This window comes from Lithobates pipiens, unplaced genomic scaffold, assembly GCF_037356315.1.
Source record: "Lithobates pipiens isolate NorthernLeopardFrog02 unplaced genomic scaffold, aLitPip1_a1.2 Scaffold_19, whole genome shotgun sequence".
In the NCBI taxonomy this organism is placed as follows: Eukaryota; Metazoa; Chordata; class Amphibia; order Anura; family Ranidae; genus Lithobates; species Lithobates pipiens.
This window is the reverse complement of record NW_027507764.1, coordinates 208,584,089-208,605,848: the sequence shown is the minus strand read 5'-3', so window position 1 is coordinate 208,605,848 and position 21,760 is coordinate 208,584,089. Positions and strand designations below refer to the sequence as shown.

The following is a 21,760-nucleotide window of genomic DNA, read 5'->3' as shown; positions in this document are numbered from 1 at the left end:
TACAATTTAACACACTGGGGACTACCGCAATAAATTCTTAGCAGCAGTTGAGTGAGCCCCATGATCCCAGTGGGGAAATTCAATAAACATAAAATTGGCGCTAATTAAAAGTTCTCAATAACAAGTTTATTTTTATTAACCATTAAATGTATAATCTGTTTTAGTTCTGTTGAATTTCATATACCAATGTTAATGAATTTAGGTTGGCAACTTTATATTGGATAAGATTATGTATAATTTTATATGCTAGCGGAGAAAATGAGTGCAACTCTGACTGTAATAAAACAATGCACGCTGTTTGCCATAGTGTAATAAGCTGCGAGTGCCGGGCACTGCCACCCATCCAAGTGAACGGTCGTATGCTTGTAAACACCAATGGCTTCTCCATCGGCGATTACTGCTGCAGCCGTTAATCAAAAGTTGTCCAACTTGATCATTTAACAGAAGTCAGTCTATTAATTGGCTTCTGGCGAACAGGCCGGGCCACACACAGATCAGAATTCGGCTGGTCCCTGCTGAACCACCTTAATTCTCTAAGGGATTACTTTACTTAACAGTTTTAAATTTGCTTTCTTTTCCTCATGCATTATGCAAAGTGAGAAACCTTTTGAATATAGATTTTTCCATGACGTAGATGCATTTAAAATGCACAAGTCTGTATAACGCTTTTAGTTTTATGCATTTACTACTCAATTGTGTCCCCCTCTAATGCAATGCTTGCCATGTACACACGTGAACTAGCCACATGACAATTCTTAACATTTCTGCTGGAAATTGTCATGTAGTAAAATAGGCACGTGCGAACAGGCCCTAAAGCAAAGTTTAGAAAGCAACCAAGCACCTGCCATTCATTTTTCAACTACAGTAAACTGAACAATGGTTACTCTGTGCAGGCCGGTCCTCCACCCCAAACTTACACATCCATAGTCTTTATGGACCTTGCTTTGTGCACTGGTCCAAATCATTGGTGTTGGGGGGGGGGGGGGGTTGTTTTTCAGAGGTTGGGCTTGGCCCCTTGGTTCCAGTGAAGGGAATTAAGCATTCAGCATACCATGTCCTTTTGGATAATTTCATGCCCCCAACTTTGTAGCAAAAGTTTGATGGCCCCATCCTGTTCCAACATGACTGCGTGCCAGTGCTCAAACAAGGTCCATGAAGACATGGATGAGCATGTTTGGGGTGGAGGAACTTGACTGGCCCGCACAGAGTCCTGACTTCAACTCGATAGAACACCTTTGGGATGGATTAGTGCGGAGACTGCAAGCCAGGCCTTCTCATCCACATCAGTGCCTGACCTCACAAATGTGCTTCTGGAAGAATGGTCAAACGGGAAACTCCTTACAATGTATATGCATTTTTTATTTTTTTTTATTTAAATGTAACTAATACAAAAAAGGACACCTGGAATACATGGATGATTCCCCATTTTGTATCCCTTTTAACTGCTTCCCGACTGCCTCACGCAAATATACTGTGGCAGAAGGGCAGTTACAGGCAGATTAACGTACCTGTACGTTGCCCTTTTAAGAGGTGGCTCGCGGGCGTGCACCCGCTGGGAGTCCCGCAGACCCGATGTCCATGGGGATGCCCGCGATCATCTCACGGTGAGCAAGAACTGGGAGATGCTAATGTAAAGAAGCATCTCCCCGTTCTGCTTAGTGACACTGTCACGGATCAGCTCTCCCGGTAATCGGGAACGCTGATCAGTGACGTGTCATGCACAGCCCCCCCACCCACTCCCTAGTACACACTTAACCCCTACAACACCTAGTGGTTAACCCCTTCACCGCTAGTGGCATTTTTACAGTAATCAATGCAATTTTATAGCATTGATCGCTGTATTAATGCTAATGGTCCCAAAAATGTCAGAATTGTCCGATGCGTCTGCCATAATCTCGCAGTCACGATATATTGTTTTTTTTTTTCTTTTACCAAAAATATGTAGAAGAATACGTATCTGCCTAAACTGAGGAAAAAAAATGTTTTTTAAAAATATTTTTTGGGGATATTTATTATAGCAAAAAGTAAAAAATGCATTTTTTTCAAAATTTTTGCTATTTTTTTTGTTTATAGCGCAAAAAATTAAAACCACAGAGGTGATCAAATAACACCGAAAAAAAGGTCTATTTGTGGGAAATTAAGGACATCAATTTTGTTTGGGAGCCACGTCGCACGACCGTGCAATTGTCAGTTAAAGCGGCGCAGTGCTGAATTGCAAAAAGTGCTCTTGTCAAGAAGGGGTTAAATTCTTCTGGAGCTGAAGTGGTTAAAAACAGAAGTATAGAAAAATGTCTGTTTTTCCTGAAATTCAGTGTGATTGTTTAATCTGCTCAATGCTGTAATGAGCACAGATCATCTCTGCATATGGCTCTAAACTAAAATTCTATTCAGTAAGCACAGTGTCCAGCCACCACAGATTTCAGGCTGTAGTAGGCTCAGCGCTGTACCTGAGACTCCCAGGTGCACAAAAATGCCATGATTTGGCGCAGATGGGCCAAGCCAGGCTTGTGTACTTATGTTACTTTCCATTAAGCAACACCATTCCACTTTGGTGTGGCTGTTCTCAACACTGTGTAGGATAATTTAGCTGCAGGAGATTTCAAAGATGGATTAGGATACTGTTAGAGTTTAAGTTTAACTTTTAGGATTTATGTTGTTAAAGAATTTAAGCATTAGTTGCGATTTTTAAGTATTAACCTGTTTCAAATTCCCTTTTTACAGAATAATTCTAGGTATCGGCATGTTATGACATTCCTGGCCAGTGCTGCTGGGAGCTGGAAATCACTGAAACAGACACCACTTCTCAAGTGAGTTCCACTTGCTTCTGGATCCTGTGTTGAGCAGCTTGCCAGATGCCATGTGAAAGAGATGGGTTGCTCAGTACAGGTGGATTGCAGAGAAATTAAAGATTTCTCTGATTGGATGAGATGGAGAGTGATGTCACCATAATGCCTCGCCACCTCATCCAATCAGAAAATGCTTTGAATGAACTCGGCATGCAAAGCATTCTCTGAATTGCGCTGTGCCGATTGATCCAACCTCCTGTGGAGATCACTAAATTAGTGGTGTCTACTTCTGTGACTTCTGGCTTCCATTGGCATTCGCCAAATATGTCATATACATAGGTTATATTGGTCGCACAAGTAGGAAAATGCACTTATGCGTGCGTTCTGTACACTAATGGTGTACAGAAATTCTTTGGGTTGCCATATTGCATTTCATTTGCAATAACCTTTAATTTACTATATAATGTGTAACATCTGTATATGATTGAGATACGAGCACGCACGCATACTCTGGCAGTATTTGTTTTCTTGGCCATTTTTCTGAGAATATGAATGATGACACAAACTTCTTTCACTCATGGTTAGTGTTTGGCTAAAGTCATTTATTATCAGTCAACTGTGTTTACTCTTTTTAAATCCTAATGGCAACAGAAACTACCCAATTGACCCTGATCAAAAGTTTCATAACCTGGTGATTTTGGCCTGATAACATGCACACAAATTGACACAAAGGGGTTTGAATAGCTATTAAAGGTAACTAATCCTCCCCTGTGATCTGTTTGCTTGTAATTAGTGTGTGTGTGTGTGTGTGTGTGTATAAGGTCAATGAGTTTCTGTACTCCTGACAGACCCTTGCATCTTTCATCCAGTGCTGCATGAACGTTTCTGGATTCTGAGTCAGGGGAAATGCAAAGGAATTGTCAAAGGATCTGCATGAAAAGATAGTTGGACTGTATAAAACTGGAAAGGGATATAAAAAGATATCCAAAGAATTGAGAAAGCCAATCAGCAGTGTTCAAACTCTAATCAAGGAGTGGAAAATGAGGGGTTCTGTTGAAACCAAACCACGGTCAGGTAGACAAACTAAAATTTCAGCCACAACTTCCAGGAAAATTGTTCTTGTGTCAGGAAAATAACTTCAGGTGAAATACAGGAGACTCTGGAAACATGTGGTGTGGCCTTTTCAAGATGCACAATAAGGAGGCAATCGAAGAAAGATGGGCGGCATGGTTGAGTCACCAGAAGAAAGCCATTACTAGGCACATGCCACAAAGTATTTTACGCTTGCAATACTCCAAACAGCACAGAGACAAGCCTCAAATCTTCTGGCACAGTCATTTGGAGTGATGAGACCAAAATTAAGCTTTTTGGCCACAGCCATAAATGCTACATTTGGAGAGGAGTCAACAAGGTCTATAATGAAAGGTACACCATTCCTACTGTGAAACACGAAGGTGGATCGCTAATGTTTTTGGAATGTGTGAGCTACAAAGGCACAGGAAATTTAGTCAAAATTGATGGCAAGATGAATGCAGTAGGTTATCAAAAAATACTGGCGGAACATTTGCATTCATTAGCTAGGAAGCTGCTCATGGGACGTACTTGGAAATTACAACATGACTGATCCAAAACACAAGGCCAAATTGACCTGTCATTGGCTACAGCAGAATAAAGTGAAGGTTCTGGAGTGGCCATCTCATTCTCCTGACCGTAATATCATTGAGCCACTCTGGGGAGATCTCAAACGTGCAATTCATGTAAGACAGCCCAAGAATTTCCAGGAACTGGGGGCTTTTTCTAAGAGGAATGGACAGCTTTACCATCTGAGAAGATAAAGAGCCTCATCCGCCAAATGCCACAAAATATTTCAAGCCATCGATGTTAAAGGGGGCAATACACGGTATTAAGAACTGGAGTATGTAAACTTTTGATCAGGGTCATTTTTTGGGCAGTTTCTGTTGCTATTATGATTTTAAAAAGAGTAAACAGTTGATTGATAATAAATGGCTTCAATCAAACACTAACCATGAGGGAAAGAAAAGTTTTTGTGTTGTCATTCATTTTCTCTGAAAAATGGCCAGGAAATCATAAATTCTGCCAGGGTATGTAAACTTATGAGCACAACTGTGTGTGTGTGTGTAGATGGCTATAAAAAGCTCTCGCGCTCTCTATAGTGTGTGTGTGTAAAAAAAAAAAAAAATATATATATATATATATATATATATATATATATATATATATATATATATATATATATATATATATATATATATATATATATATATATATATATATATATATATTTATTATATAATTTATATATAGTTAGTGCCTGTTACCTTTTTTAAGATTTATCCAAAGAAAAAAAAAGGTTTAGCAATCCTGAGTTTTTATTGTTTTCAACGTATCCAAGTGATCATTGTTGCCAGGAATGAAAATCCAAAGTTTTGCGTGGTCACTGGGACAGGAATGGAGGGGAAATCTTACAGTGGAAAAACATATTCTGATTACAACTGTCTAAGAGCTAAGTTTAAATCCAATCTACTCAAGCCAAATCTAAAAATAGTTTTGGCTTTTGAGATAAGAGCCCATTTACACTTTAGCACTGTAATGCCACAATCTACTATGCGCTGCTTTAAGAGTTTTAAGCTTGAATTATTTTTTTTGGGCTGCTGATGCGCCATAATTCAGCCTAAAATTTATATGTACCACTTATCCCCCCCCCCCCCCCCCATTCCCCCAACACTGCTCTTTAACCTGTCAAGTGCATTTTGATGCACTACAGTAAGGGTCGACTGCCCATTACTGTAATAGGGCATCATTCAACATAGTTGAATTACCCCACTGATTAGGAGATGATCCAAAATCCAGCATAAAAGTGAAAAACCGTATGCGTTATAAACAAGAATTATGAATCTTGTATACACCAAAACACATGAAAAGCCTTAATACCCAAATTGATAAAGACTCGAAATCAAAAAATCAAGTGAAAAAAGCCAGTATGTGATCAAACTGAGTAGTGAATGAAATCTACCTACAAATGTTGTACTTCGTTGAATTCACTACAGTGGTGCTCCGAGTGCTAGCTCAGATCACTGGCCTTCTAGATGGTTCTGGCACAGTAGTTGCCGTGTGATGTTTTAAAAACCCATTGGGTATGGCATTCAGTTAGAAGCTTACTGAACTGGTATTTAATTTCTTCTTTTTAGAAGTCTGCCTTGGCTTAAAGCGGAGGTTCAGACAAAAATTGAACTTCTGCTTTTCAGAACCATCCCTCCCTCCAGGTGTCACATTTGGCACCTTTCATGGGGAAGGGGGGTGCAGATACCTGTCTAAGACAGGTATTTGCACCCACTTCTGGGCATAGACTCCCATGGGAGTCTGTGCCTCTTCCTGTCCCCCGCGCTGTCTACTGGGACACACACGGGTCCCAGGAGCTAGCGGGGACCAGTTAGGACGTGCAGCACGTCTTGCGCATGCGCAGTAGGGAACCGGAGCCCGATTCCCTTACCGAAGATGGTGGCGGCAGCATCCGAGGGACTGTTCGGCCTTGGGTGCTGACATCGCTGGACTCTGGGACAGGTAAGTGTCCTTATTTTAAAAGTCAGCACCTGCAGTATTTGTAGCTGCTAACTTTAAAAAAATGTTTTTTTCGTGTGACTTTAATAACATAATTCTAAATGTTTTTCGACTGGAGTATTCCTATTTTTAACTTGGTTGAAATTCGTATAGACTTGGGCCCCTTTCACAAGTGCACAAAAACCGCAGGAGATAGAAATCAAAAAGGAACTCACAAAATCCGTAGGTACTGCTGTGGTCACACTGTACTGCATCAGTGGGAAAGGGGCCATATAGGCTTTCTACGCGTTCTGCAACCTGCTAAAAATAGCGCATTTCATTAAACTTTGTGTGTGTTTGACTAGACTCCAATATTATAGAAATGATTTTCACACTTTAATGCATCTTAACTGTTCTTATGCTTGGCATTCTTACTGTGCCCCCACCTTAGCAACTGAATACAAGCAGTCCTCAACATTGGCTCCCAGAATGTGTTTTGCAGCACTGTCAATGACGGATGTGGTTGAATAGCTCTTATGGAGATAAATATTTCAAGGATGTCTTTTCCTAAGACACTTGCCAATAACCTGTCCTACAGAAATTTAATGAAAGGAAACTTTTGGACTCTAAATAAAATGCTGCTGTTTTTTTATTCTTGAAAAAAAGCTCTGGTTTGGCATGGCATTTAAATGTCCCAGTTACATTTTAAATTCCACTATTGTAAGGCAATTCAGTAAGCGCACTAGTGCTGTAATGTGCCTTTATATTTCTTAATTGCTACTGCTGTTCCTACTTTATTCACAGGCCTTTGGATGAAGCAATGCTTGGCATAGTTTAGAAAGAATAAGGGGAAGGTCTCCATGGCTACATGTTTAATGAATTTAGTAGTAATAATAGTGAACCAGTGATACTATGTGTTATGCATTCAGCTTTGATGCCTTTTTGTCTTTAGGCTTTTTTTTTTTTTTGTTGTTGTTGTTTTTAGAATATCTTTGTAGTAGTCATTTAGTCTTGGTCTGAGGAACATATCCCAATTAAATCAAAATCTTCCTAATGCTGTTAGCATGGCCAAATTATGAATTTCTTTGTTTTTCATGGGAAAACAATAGTTACTTTGCCACCATGTACAACAGAACAATGATGTATCTGTGAAAAGGTTGTGCTAATGGATGTTGAGGTAGTTTGAATGTGTTGCCCAGCAGGGAATGTGTTTTGAGACTCAAAAGCAGCCAATAAACGGAGCAAATTGCTTTCCTGAAACCTTGGCCTGGAAAGAAATTTGCTTGATTCCATGATCAACATAGACAGCATTGACGCAGATGACTCCCTCCTGATGGGGACAAATCGTGATTATTGCTAGCGGCTAGTGATCGCATGCAAAACCTGGCGCAGGGTGATTGTACTAAAGTTGATCGGTCAATCCACTTATGGCTGGCCTAAAATGTGATCAGCTGATGGATGATGCAAGCCACCAGCATCCACCCATATATGAAATAACAGAATTGCATCTCCTTTTAGAAATGATGATCTGGACTAGTTTATCATTTGTTGTCACTAATGCCAAAATGATAGCCATAAGTTCTGTTAACTACCACTTGAAAAAAAAATAGTATTATCTGGTACTTTTATGTACAGGTAAGCTTATAATGACGCTTACCTATAGGTAAAAGGAATATCTCCAAAACGTTCACAGTTTAGGAGAGCGATTCCATGTAGCAGCAGCCGGTGACCTCACTGGCAAATGCGCTCTGAAGCAACAGCACACTGTGCCATTCCTTCAAGAGGTCTGTACTGTAAACCGAGACTCCTGTGCCCATGTGTGGGAGTGATGTCATTGCGGCTGGACCAGTCAGACGGATGGAGCCCTCAAACCCAGAAGGAAGATCGGATGAAGATGAAGCCCCGTTAGTGGTGACAGCTGCTGGAGGGCTTCATTTTCAGGAAAGTCTCTCATAATGTGTTGGTGTGCGATGCATTAGAGCTGCACAATTAATCGTTAAAAGATCAGTCTCGATTCACCCCTCTGATCTGTATTGCAGTGTTTCCCGATTCTTTCATGTAACAAGTATAGAGAGTTCTCTGCTCACTCTGACAGTCTGCCAAATTTTTAACAACATTGTAACTCTTCCAGCTTAGATCAAAGGGATAAAACTTCTGTGTGAGTATGCACAGGAAGTTTAACCACTTAAAGTCTAAACCTTTTTCTGACACTTGTTTCTTACAGTTAAAATCTGTTTTAATTTTTTTTTTTTGTGTGTGAATTATGACAATATATAGATATAAAGGAATTCCCTCCAGATTGAGCTGTATCTGAAAAAATATTATATCTTTATTATTATTTATTATTTATTTTAATATTATATATTGTATCTGAAAAATATTACACAGCTCAAAAGATCAAGCTACATTTTTTTTATATATAAGTTAATATAAAGGTTGTGTGCTGTCTAGATTAAATAGAATAGTTTTTCAGTAGTGAGCTGAGAGGATAAAAAGGGCGGCCTAACCCCCCCAAAATTATCTATGTACATGGATAATTACAAAATATACGTACAAACTAGATTTTGTAATGAATTAACACACCTTGATGAGATTACTCAAGTTAAAGTCGATGTAAACCTTATTCATAAAATCTGAGCTGAGCACCTGTATCTGCAATGTTTTCTTATCTATCTTCAAAGCCCTAAGTCCCCTGCCTTTCTGTTGCTCCATTCTTCTCTTATCAGCATGATAACTTTTGACAAGTTCTCCAACTGTGATAAAACCAACCTGCATTTTGTGTCGGGACGGGTGCTATAAATTTGCAGAGAGTTGGTCAATTCACAGCACAGCTGTGCAAGTCTCTGCCTATGTGGAGAAGGGTGTGTGTGTGTGCCTTTCCTCCTATCAGCTGTCTCACCGTTTATTGTAAGAATACACGCCACCAGGCGAATAGGGAAGAGAAAATTCTAACAGGAGGTGGACTTTCTAAACTGTATAAAGATGAAGACAGCAGATATACATGTAAAACTTATGTAGGATGATTTGTTTCATCTGTGTGTGTCATCTGAGGTTGTTCACTTCACTGGGTATATGTGAGGGATCCACTTTAAGGTGATTATTCATATGCATATCTAAAAGTGTTGGCCAAAAATGATATCAATTAGATTTTTAGCAATGTGCATGACCAATAAAATGAGCAGCCTACTTATAGCAGGGCAGTGCACATCAGTGGAAGGCTTTTAGATATTTCATTACGTTCTCCAAAATTTCCAAGTTACTAAGCATCAGTAATTGGCAAATGGTTATGGTCTTTTAAGAGTAGTAGGTATTCTTCTGTTTTCAATTTTGTGATTGTGCCCATGTTAACTGCTGTTTGAGAATGCATATTGATCAGATTCCTCTCTATTGGAAATATTTCCATCCTATTATCTCAATTTTTTTTTTTTTTTTTCTATTTCTACAGTTTGAATGTATTTTAAGAAGATGGTTGTGTTTATTGTACAATTAATGCACAGGTGTATTCTGCTAGGTATTTCAACAATACATAAAGAGCACATTGAAAGTACATATTAAAGGAGAAGTGCGGGGTTACATAGATCACATGGCCACTGATTACTCAGTTCTTGATCTTCTCTGAGCAGGGAGTGATGACTGTCAGCCGCCAGCTTTCTGTTTTGCCCCTCCGGCACTCACTGGAGTGCCAGGCTGTGCAGGAGGTGGGAGCAGCTTGCTCAGGCTCTCGGTGCCCAGCTGAGCCAGCTGCCCCTCAGTTATCTGGGTAAATCTCAACATTAAAGTTGGGACCCCCTATAGAACCTGGAGCAGCTCTGTGACGTCAGCCCATAGTGGGCTTTAACCCACTGTTGGCTGAATCTGGGTCACAAGAATGCAGAACTAAGTGCACTCCTGTGACCCAGAAGAGAAATATAGTCAGAAAAACTATATGCCTTTTTAAAAGAAAAAAATGTTGATGCCCTCTGTTATGATTTGAGGTAATTTTATGATGATTTCTGTGACTTTCATGTTTATCACAAGCAGGAAAAAGTTTAAACTTTTAACACGTTTTTTTGTCTGTTGTTATAGGTGAATCTGGTCTGGGAAAATCAACTCTCATAAATTCACTCTTCTTAACGGATTTATATGCTCCGGATTATCCTGGTCCATCACACAGAATTAAAAAGACTGTTCAGGTGAGTTTATTTAAGTGTGTACCTATAGTCATGGGGAAAGCCATAAGCGGTTGACCTGTTGAGTAGAATAATTTTTATTGCCTACATATAAAAGAAGTGCCCTTCCAGGAGCTTTAGCCATTTGTTTACATTGAATACCCTCCATCCCTACTTAAAGTGGTTGTAAAGTCATTTTGGGGACTTTTACCTACAGGAAATCCTATAATAAGGCTTACCTGTAGGTAAAAAAAAATCTCCTAAACCGTACAGGTTTAGGAGAGATATTCCCCTCGCAATGCACCGCTGACTGCACAGGGGATTCCCGGCTGGAAGCCCGGCAGACGCCAGACCCTGCCGGGAAGAAATCTCCCGCGCGCATGCGCGGGAGTGACGATATCGTGGCTCCGGCTACTCATAGTGCTGGAGCCGCTATATCTGGAAGAAACGCCGAGGGGACATGTCAGCTCCCTCGGCGTGGATCGGGCCAGATGTCGGGGCCTCGTTCTAAGGTAAGTATTTCATAATGAGCTAGTATGTGGTGCATACTAGCTCATTATGCCTTTTCCTTTGCAGGTGGGGAAAAAAAAAACAGCGGGTTTACAACCGCTTTAACAACTGTTGAAATATTTATCAGTTGCACAGGGGGTGCATTGTTTGTGCCCCCCCCCCCCCTTTTTTTTTGCTTTTTGTCAATGGCCTTTTGTGTAGCCCTATGTAGGGGGAATCAGAACTGGTTTATGTAGTGAAATAATATGGCTGCTATTTTGATGTACAGTATAATCACTAAAGCTGGCCGTAGATTCTTTTCTTTTTTTCTTTTTTTTCTTTCATCCAGTGGGCAGAACAGGAAACTGTCCACACAAACAAGGTGGCTAGAGGAATCTTTCCCTTTGGGACATTGTATTTTGACTGGGGAGACTCTACTCTGATCATTGGTTGCAGCCAGACTGATCAAGAGAATTATTATTTTTTCTTTTAACAAGCCCATTCAAAGAAAGTCGATCTAAAATTTGGGCGGTTCCATCTATGACCAACTTAACTGTCAATAGAAATAAGATATTTAAAACATTACCACAGAAATAATTCTTTAATTTGTTGATCTTTTTAGGATTTATAAATGTAAAGGATATCTTTTTAATGTAAACTTTACACAGACCAACCTTAATATCACCAATATCATAACCCATTGAGACTTAGACTCATCTAGACCTCTAAAGGTATGCTGGAGTAGTATCTCACACCAAGCCAACGGTAGCAAATCCTTAAAGTCCTGTAAGTTGCAAAGTGGGGCCTCCATGTATCGGACTTGTTTTTCCAGCACATCCCACCCCACAGATGCTTGATTAGATTAAGAATTTTTAGGCCGGGTCAACACCTTAAACCCATTGTTGTGTTCCTCAGACCAGGCCACCCTTTTTTCATTGCTCTTTGGTCCAGTTCTGATGCTTATGTGCCCATTATAGGTGCTTTTTTTTTTTTTTTTTTTTCTGTGGACACAGGTCAGCATGGGCACCCTGACCAGACTGCAGCTACACAGCCCCATACCCAACAAACTGGAATGCACTGTGTTCTGACCCCTTTCTATCAGAACCAGAATTTTACTTTTTCAAGAACTCAAGTAGCTCTTCTATTGCATTGGACTACATGGGCCAGCCTTCGCTCCCCTCGTGCATCAGTGAGCCTTGGCCACCCATGAACCTATCACCACTTTGCCTTTTTTTACTTCCTTGGACTATGTTTGGTAGGTCCTGACCACTGCAAACTAGGCATTTTTCTATAAGAGCTGCAATTTTGGAGATGCTCTGACCCAGTTGTTTAGTCATTACAGTTTGGTTCTTGTCAATGTTGCTCAAAGCCTAATGCTTGTAATACATTAGATTTAGGGACAACAGGTTCACTTGCTGCCTAAGATTTAACCCATCCAATTTCAGATTCCATTCTAACAGGATAATCAATGTTATTCACTTTACTTCAGTCAGTGATCATAATGTTGTTGCTGATCAATGTACATTTCCCTTTTTTTAAAAAAACAATTCCATGCATAGTCCTCCTTTTTTTGAGTAGGTGGGCTATTTTATTTTATTTTTTTTTAAGCGAAACTTCAAGTAAGATCTTAATTACAGACTTATAATAGTCTATGTTGTAAGTATGTTTTTCCAACCCAAGGGACTAATGCGGAAGCAGACAATCACTTGTCAGAGCTACTACTGTGATCACCACAATCTTCCAAGCTGAGTGGGTGCCCTACTGCACATTGAGGGTTTGCTTGTTTGACACTGCTGCCATTCACTGAAAACTTGTATTTATTTCAGTGAGCACAAGGCGTTGTTTAAATGGACAAGGTGGGGACATTGCAATATCCACCTCATCCAATCAGATAACGCCTTGTATTGCCTGTAAAAATTAAAAGTTGTTCTATGAATTGCGACAGCGCCAAGTGAACACAGGATCCATAAGATTGTGGTGATCCCTGTAGTAGCCACAGTGATTGTTGGTTTCCACAAAAGTGCAGAGCTGATCGACCCAGAAAATTGTGCACAAAACAGACACCCTCCTGCTACATGAAGTCTCCAAGAGCCCTGCAGTTTCATTTGGGGGGTCTGCAGCTAACTATTGTAACTCTTGTGAAAGTACATGCATCTACAATCCAAACGAGTTTGAATTAATTTAGCCTGCATGGGTTGTGTGCCAAAAAAAAAAACACCTTTGCTTTGAACCTTATAGACAAAAAACTGGCCTTTTGGGACCATGTGCTGTGAAATCATAACTCTTAAAGATTTTTATTTTTTTTTTGCCTTACTGTAACAGTAAACCTAATTAGTGCAAACCGAAGACAACTTTTGTAGAACTACCTCATACTAACTGTGAAGCACAATGGTGATAATGTTTTGGTTTTATGTTTAGGTCTAGTTTTCACTTACAGTAAGGACTAGAAAGGTTTTCCTTTTTATATTCTCTTGCAAAAATATTTATTTTCTGTAATCCTCAGACAATAAAATGCAATAAAACTAAACCTAACACATTTTTTTTCTTTTTTTTGAGCAGTGTTATTATGCCTCATGTACACTGCTGCTGGTAAACTGACGTTTAGGAGCAGTTTGGCATTTTTTTTTCAACTGCTCCTGAAATCTCCTCTGTTATCTTATCCGTAAACACGGGTTCATTTATAGTAGTTTCTAGGCAGTTGCGTTTTGAGGCTTTGTTTGGAACCCCCAAAAAATTGTTCAGAAGCTGTGTTTAGAGGCATTTCAAACACTAAATGTGGCAACTCGCATTTAGCCACGATTCGTTTACAGGCATTTTCTTTTAAAACCGCTTCTATACACAAACGCTCATGGAAACTCAGCAAAACTGATGTTTTCGGAAAGTGTAGCTGCTGACTTTTAATAAACACACACTCGCCTGTCCCCTATAATCCAGCGATCCAGCCACTCGAACTCTCGCCTTTCCCCGGTGCCGGACTCACAAGTGTGGGCACCCCGCTGTGATAGCTTGTGTCTTTACAGTCAAGTGAACACTGTGCATGCGCCAGACATGCTGTGCTTCGCCTTCGGAAGTGAGGACTGTGTCCTTGTCAAAACTAGGAACCCACCAACACCCGCCCCCCCCCCACCCCCCCAAAAAAAATGTAACCCACCAACACCCATCCCCCCACGCCCCCTTATAATGCCAAATGTGGGCATATAAGGGGGCGAGGAGTCCCTAAAGCGGAAACCTCCACTTCTGGGTGGAAATCCACTTTAATAAGGGGTCTAGCAGAGGGACATCTTTAAAAAATAAAAACAGAATTTGTGTTTTTTTTACTTATCAGGTTGCTTTAAATTGTTACTAAACCCACAACAGTAAAATCAGTCTGTATATGCAGTAAAGCTTGCTTTTTATATGCACTGTGGAACCTAAGGGGTTAATCCTCAGCATTGTGTAAAAAGGCTGCTTGGTCTTGTATACACAGATCCTGCCCTCCCTTCACCTTCCCCCAGGGCAAGTCCAGATAAGACAGAGTCAGTTTGTTGTGTATTGCTAGTGAGGTTTATTTATTTATTTTTTCTTGGGAGAGTGCATGTGATCAGCACAGGGCCAATCGACACTGTCCAGACAGAGGCTCAGGAGCCCTGCAGCCTCATAGGACACCCCAGTGCAGTATGAAAACTCAGTTTCACCAGGAACTGATAGAAATCGCAAGACTGCTATATACTGCTGATAAGAAAAGGTATTCAGCTGTTTATATATACTAAAATGCATTTTCATGTTCTGTGTACTGTGGGAGACCAGATATAGTGAATGTAGGGTCCTGGGTTTAGTAACAGTTTAAAACGGAGGTCCGCCCAAAATGTAAAAGCAAGCAGCTACACATACTGCAACTGCTGGCTTTTAATAATAGAACACTTACCTGTCCTGGAGTCCAGCGATGTCGGCACCGCAGCTGATGTTTCCATCAGCTGTCGAGTGCTGCCGCTACCCTTGTAGGTAAGGGAACTCGGCAGTGTAGCTTTACGGCTTCATGCCAGGAACCCTACTGCGCATGCTCGAGGCCCCACTCCTCTTTCCTACTGGCCTGGCGACAGAGGGAGGAGGAGGAGGAGGAGGAGGAGGGAGCGCCCCCGCAGTGACATCATGGGCCACGGCACGGACTCCCAGAAGTGGTAACAGGATACCTGTCAGATGAGTATCCTGCCCCCCCCAAGGTGCCAATTGTGGCACCAGAGGAGGAGAGAAAACAAATCAGAGGAATTTCCGCTTTTGGGTGGAACTCCGCTTTAACCGATATCTGCAAATGGAAGATTATCCTTTTGATCTGCAGATGAATGAACAAAATGATACAAAAGTAACATTGTTACTTTGTATCTTTCTATATTCTAGTCTGGACCATTGTTTATAAACACTGATTCGGACTGCTTGTTTGACAGCTGAAGCTGCCGACACCTTTGCCGGGATGTCGCAGTGTATTTCAACTGGTTCATGAAAATTTTCCTCTCTGCATGGCCAGCTTTATTCAAGCTTTTTTTTTTCTTTTGTGTCTTTCTTGAAGTAGATCATCCATAAATCTAATGTTTGCCTCTTCAAATCTGTGGGGAAAAGTCAACAATTTCCATGAGGCGTACTTACATTTTCACCATAATTGTAATTCTGTAATCAAGGATGATTGACATGTAAACATGCTAGGTTACGCTATATATATATATATTTTTTTTTGGATATTCAACCAAGATATTCATAATAACATTTAGTTTTGTAGGATAGCATTGATGAGGCTGTAAATGGTTTCGCTCTTTCCCTCACTTGGATGCCTATGTAAGGATTGGTTGGTTGTTGCTTGCATGAATCTTCCTACTTGTTGGGGAAAATCTTTAACCTGTTAAGTGTGTGTGCACTGCTTCACTCCTTCAGGGAAATCGCACAAGAAATATTGGTGGATCCCAGTGTTGGGAAGACATCCATCTGTCCTCCAATTGTATACTTCAGGGGGGCATCTGCCCCTCTATGGCTCGCCGTAAAGGGCTGCTCTTCTTTTAGTCCACTAGTAGAGCAAGGAAGTAACTAAGTAGAGCAGCTGTAGTGATTACTTGATTGCCCATATGTTTACAGCAACACTGGTAATAAGCTTCTGCTTTACATTTATCAGCCTTGCTTCCCTGGTCTTTTTTTCTGTTGTGTTTTCATCTCTTCTTGCCATAGTGGGATTTTTCCAATGGGAAATTCCTTTTGGATCTTTTTGTTGTACATGAACTACTTTTTTTCTCGGGGAGCTAAAACAACTGTGACAGAAGCACGTTTTAATTGCATAAGTTTTAGACTTTAACCACTTCAAGACTGGACTGTTTCACCCCTATTTATTTTTTTGGCTGTATAAAGGGAAAAAAAGGGGGGAGGAGAATGTTTTCTTAGTTTTTGTTTATAAAATTTTGCAAATAATAATTCTTTATAAATTTAGGCCAAAATGTTTTCTGCTACATTTCTTTGGTAAAAATATTCCAAACCAGTGTATATTTAGCCTGTGTGAAAATCAGAATCTACAAACTATGGTATATATTTGAAAATTGAACAGTGCTGTAACTGCCCATCTCCTTCCAAAAAAAAAACAAAAGTCGTAATTTATCACATGGCAGTATAGGCATACTTGCATTTTACAAGCCAAAACACAATCCGCCACACCTCCCAAGTATTGGGGTACTATATGTGGAGACTTTTTTTTTTTTTTTTCACAGCCTAAATGCATAGAGGCAAAATCTGAAGAGTGAGTTTGGGGTTTCATTTTCTGACTACCTATCGTGTTTCTTGAATGCTTGAAGTGCCAGAACAGAAGAAACGCACAAAAAAAGTACCACATTTTGTAAAGCAAACACACCAAGGTATTTTCTGAAAGGCATAGTGAGTCTTTTAAAAAAATTGCTTTTTTGCCATTATTTTTTGGAAAATGGAAAGAAAATTAAAATGTGTGTTTTTTTTTTTTTTTTTTTTTTTTTTTTTTTTTTTTTGTTTCCCCCCCCCCCCAGTTGTTAAATTAAGATCTTTTTAGCACACCTCATAGGCATACTGAGAATTTCACCCCAAAGTACTGCTACTCCTCTCGAGTTTAGGGATTCCACATGTATGAGACTTTTTTACTGTTTGGGCTCACAATGCCATGCATTGTATAAACCAATTGTATCAAAACCAACGTACTATAATGATTCCCTCTATATGTATGGCCAGGGAATATGGATTGGTGTCATGTCCGAATTCCGATAAACCAAGCAAGCCTAGCCTACTGGTATGTGGCTGTCCCAAGGAATGCATTGTTCACTGGCCAGGAAGTACAGGAGGCTAAAGAGAGCAAAAGAGTTCCTGTGGTTACAGGATTGCAATTGTTTGCAGGGGATCGCTGAGCTGGTGTCTCGCAGGAGCATATTCACCCATACAGATGGGTCAGTTTAGGCAACGGGCAGAGACGCATCCAGCAAACCGGCAAAGGTAGGTGCAGGCAGAAACCTGATCAACAAACAAGCCTAGGTCAGTACATGCAGCAGTCGAAAGGCAACGCTGCCTGGTATGGTGGTGATCAGGAACATTGTTGCTGGCTGCACTGGTCTGGTGACACTTGGACTTGTGTAGCTGCTTTCAGGGATACTGTTGGTGTCTTACACTGGTCTGGTGACACTGGGACTGGTATGCAGTGATCAGAAAACCGTTGCTTGCTGCACCTGTGTGGTGCCAATCAGGAACACTGATTCTAGCTACACTGGTCTGGTGACACACTGACTGGTGTGGTGGTGATGGGAGACATTGTGGCTGGCTGCACTATTAGGGCTCGTTCACACTTTACAAGGGAGGTGGTAAAACCGTGTGGTTGTTATTTCTGTGGTTGGTCACTATGAAAGGACATGTTTCAGCCTTGTCCATTCTTCCTTTTTTTTATTTTTTTTAAAGCCTTTGACTTCCTTCTCCCTTCTTAAGGCTGGGTTCACACCGCTGCGGGGGGAGAACCTTTATTTAGGCTAGGTTCACATTGCTGCGATGCGGGAACGCCGCGAATCCGCGGCGTTTTCCCGCATCGCATACCTCCCGCCGGCAGTTCACACTGCCCTATGCGGACGGCTGGGGGTGTCAATGTTATGTTAATGACACCCCCAGATCCGTCGGCATATCGCAGTGCGATCTGCCGACTCGCACAGGAATCGGATCGCATGGTGTGAACCCCCATGCGATCCGATTCCGTTGCGGACCCAAAAAAGGGTCCCGTGCGAGTTTGCTGCGGGACCGCTGCGAGTTCAGCCATACTATCTGTATGGCTGAACTCGCAGCGCTACGGAGATCGGATGTGATTTGCTGTGCGAATCACATCCGGTTCTCCCCCCGCAGCGGTGTGAACCCAGCCTTAAGGTGTGTTTTGAATCAGTTCCTTGTACAGCTCCCTCAACTGTGTTCTCTGCTCTTTGAATTCTTCATGGATATCCCTTTTTAGATGACCTCTCCTGCAAAATAGCCCCTTTGGTTTCTATCACATCTGTCAGATATGTGTCTGAGCTTTCGGCTTTCTCGTAAGGAGCCATTTTTTTATTCTTTGCGATGACCAGGTAGTTATGTGCCAAGATCATCCTTTTTCCTAAGGCGTTATCTGTTTTCCACCTCAGCGTAGACCTAGTCTTTCCAGCTTTGTGCCCTGCTCCAAAGGAAATTACTCCTTTGTCTGGACATACTCAGAGCCATCAGTCTACCTCAAAGCACTTTGTATAACAAACATTTTTTTTTTTTTTTAATCCCATCTTCAATGAACATCGTTCTTTCAAGTCGATGGATGGATAAGACTACAGTACTTACTCTAAATGTAAAAAATACCTTCCTGCTCTCACACACTTTTTTTTGGTTATTCCTACACCAAGCCTCTGTGGCCCAGCTTTGTAAGGCTGCCACCTGCTCCGTTTTGTTTTATACATTTGCAAAGTTTTACAAGACGTGGGGATCCATTCTTCTACAGATGCAGCTTTTGGCCACAGGGTTCTTGCAGTGGCCCTCTGAACCTTGTTGCTGGGCTAGTTGGCACAGTTCTTTTAGCCTAGTTGGTGCCTGCCCTTCTCATTCATTGCTTGGGGACGTACTAAGGACTTGAATATGCTGCCTGTGTCCTGTGCTGTACAATTAAGATGAGGATTTTTAACTTGCCTGTAAATTTCATATCTTGGAGAATGGTGAAAGACACAGACCACCATCACCTCTGTTCTTGGTTACTCTTCATAGCTTGCTACAAAATTGAGATGGGAAAGTGCCCAGGGGGTGTATCCTAAAAAGTTTTGCCAGTGACCAATCACCTGAATGTACACACCTCTAACTCGAGGTCTATGAATACTCAGCCGGTGTTTTTACTGCACTGCGAGATATGGGATTTGCAGTTACACCAGCCTGGTCCGCTGCATTATGTTAGAGGAGCTCCCGTCCCCTATGTAAAAATTGCTGACTTTTAATGACCGTCACTCACCTGTCCCCATTGTAACAGCTTGTGGCTCCACAGCAGAGTGATCGCTGTGCACAGTGAACATGTCCTAGAAGACAGCGGGAAGGAGAACTTCACATTCTGATTGCCTAGGTGGTCGGAGCAGAAGTTAGAGCAGGTACCTGTCAAAATCGGGTACCTGCTTTTCTCTCGCTCTCTTCCATGGCTCCCCCCAAGTTCCATTTCACATACAAGAGCGGGGGAGGAGGCGGCCTTAAAGTGGAACTTCCCCTTTTTTGTGGAGCTACACTTTAAGTACACTTGCATTGGATCACGTGTTAATGTGGGCTGCTTTTGGGCAATAGGCTGCCCAATGCATCACAACATTTTTAAGCAGCATGGCAACACAAGTGCGTCAAGTAGGTGTGTTGGGGGAAATTGAGAGCAATCTTCAAGCTGCGTTGCTTATTTTTGCTTCTAAAAACGTTAGTTGCCCAGTATAACTTCATTTGATTATTTCAGAAATCACTGAAACCAGGTACAGCTAGGTTAACTATCTTTTTTTTTGTCCCCTCCACACAATATGGGCAGGTTCTGTGTTTTGACCAGTATGGCATTTCTTTAAGGGATTCTTCTAGAAAACCGACAGGCAGTTCTGGGCTTAATTAGGAAGTTAAACATATAGCTTTGCAAGAAGTATGATAGACGTGCCCTGTAATAGATTTTTTAAATAAAGATTTTGTCAGTATGACTGAAAATGTATAAAGCTTCAGTTAATAAACCTTAAACAGTTTGACTTTAATGGCACTCCTAATGCATTTGTTCTGATTAAGCATATTATGAACAAAATTGGCTTCAGTTACATAACTATGCATGTTCACCTCAGGGGCATTTTGTCCTTGACCTACATTAGAAGGAAACAGAATTGTTACAAGCTTCCACCTTCACTATAACAGGATGAACTGTGTTCCTGCATAGTCTTTTATTTGGCCAATATCATGGTGTGTTTGATCCCTGCGAACAAACGGGGAACCTAAGTCACACTTGGTTGTAATTATAAGTAAGGAATCTTCCACAACCGTACCTCAAACACTCCACATACAAGTATTATTTATTTTCAGAGCCGAAATATCAGGTGGTATCGGCCGGTTCAATAGAAACAGGCTGACATTCAGCCCGTATGTATGGCAGCTGGTCCAACAGAAGCTGACCAAACGTTAAGCAGTGGCTGAGAGCGCTGACCGCTGTGTTATGGTGGGGTGGCCGCTGTACCGACATTAGATTGTTGGTACAGGATCTCCTCCTGAGCTCTTCAGTTTTTTTTGTTTTTTTGCCGCCCACTGGGTTGAATGGAAAAAAAAAGTGTGCACCAGGCTTTAGTTAAAGTGTAAATTATTAAAGGGAGCTTTATTAAAGTCAAACTCTAGGCAAACATTAAGCACAGTTTTCTCCAGTAATTTGTTTGAGATTTTTCTTTAAACAAACCTAATCTACAAGCTGCTTGAGCTTGTTCTCTTACGCGGCTATCAAGGTCGGCGTATCCTCAACTATAATTTTGAGCCCTGCTGCCCTAGACAACTGCAGAATATGCATGCAGTGACCTTTGGGCACTGGCATCTCGGCTTGATATACTTTCTAGACCGCTGTGTATTGTGTTAGTGACGGACTACTTTCTAGAACCAGCACCAGTGTACACCCTGCGATTAAAGACTTCAGTGAGTAGGCTGTGTGGGCTAAGCATCAGGAGCTACTTCATTTATTAGAACTGTTGTGCTCCATAATTGTCCCTTTTATGCCGCTAACTACACAGGGTTATTATGCTGAGGAATTGGGTGCTGCCTCACTTAAGTGGATTGGTATGTTCACATGCTGCTCAGCTTTCCTGTTTTTCCCTTCCTAGTCAGAAGATGCATTTGGTTCCATCTCATTTAGTCTGCTTTTCCCGCCTACAGTGACCTCCAGCCTTTTGAACCTCTGCTTGTAACAGTCAGTTTGCTTGCAGTGCAACAAGTTTGATCCCAGATGCAAGAAAATCAGTCCTGCTGCATTTGATGCCTCTGGCTCTCAAACCACTAACTGTCCTGGAGCAGTCAGCAGAATTTACTCTCAGGGGCCTGACCACCTAAATCTTTTTTTTTTTTTTTTTTTTTTTTCCCCCTGCTTGAGTCCTTATATTGCTTAGTGTCCTCATCAACTCTGCCGAGATTCTGCCACAGTTTATGCCACAGTAAAGCATTGACAAGTCCTGTGGGGGATGTGCCAGTATTTATGGATCCCCTAGACAAATGTTTAGAGACTTTGGATCTTCAAAGCATAGTTTTTGCTTGCAGGCCCTGCATTGCAACCTGTCATGGCCG

General features: G+C 41.2%; 1 protein-coding gene across 2 annotated transcripts in view; it reads left to right on the top strand.

Annotated features, from left to right (window-relative positions):
* The window catches only part of SEPTIN7 (septin 7), a 124,976-nt gene that overhangs the window by 26,070 nt on the left and 77,146 nt on the right, over positions 1-21,760 (top strand). For both annotated transcript variants that reach the window (XM_077491668.1, XM_077491667.1), the window contains exon 2: positions 10,410-10,516. In XM_077491668.1, coding sequence (XP_077347794.1) covers positions 10,410-10,516 — 107 coding nt within the window. The remainder of the gene's footprint in view (positions 1-10,409; positions 10,517-21,760) is intronic.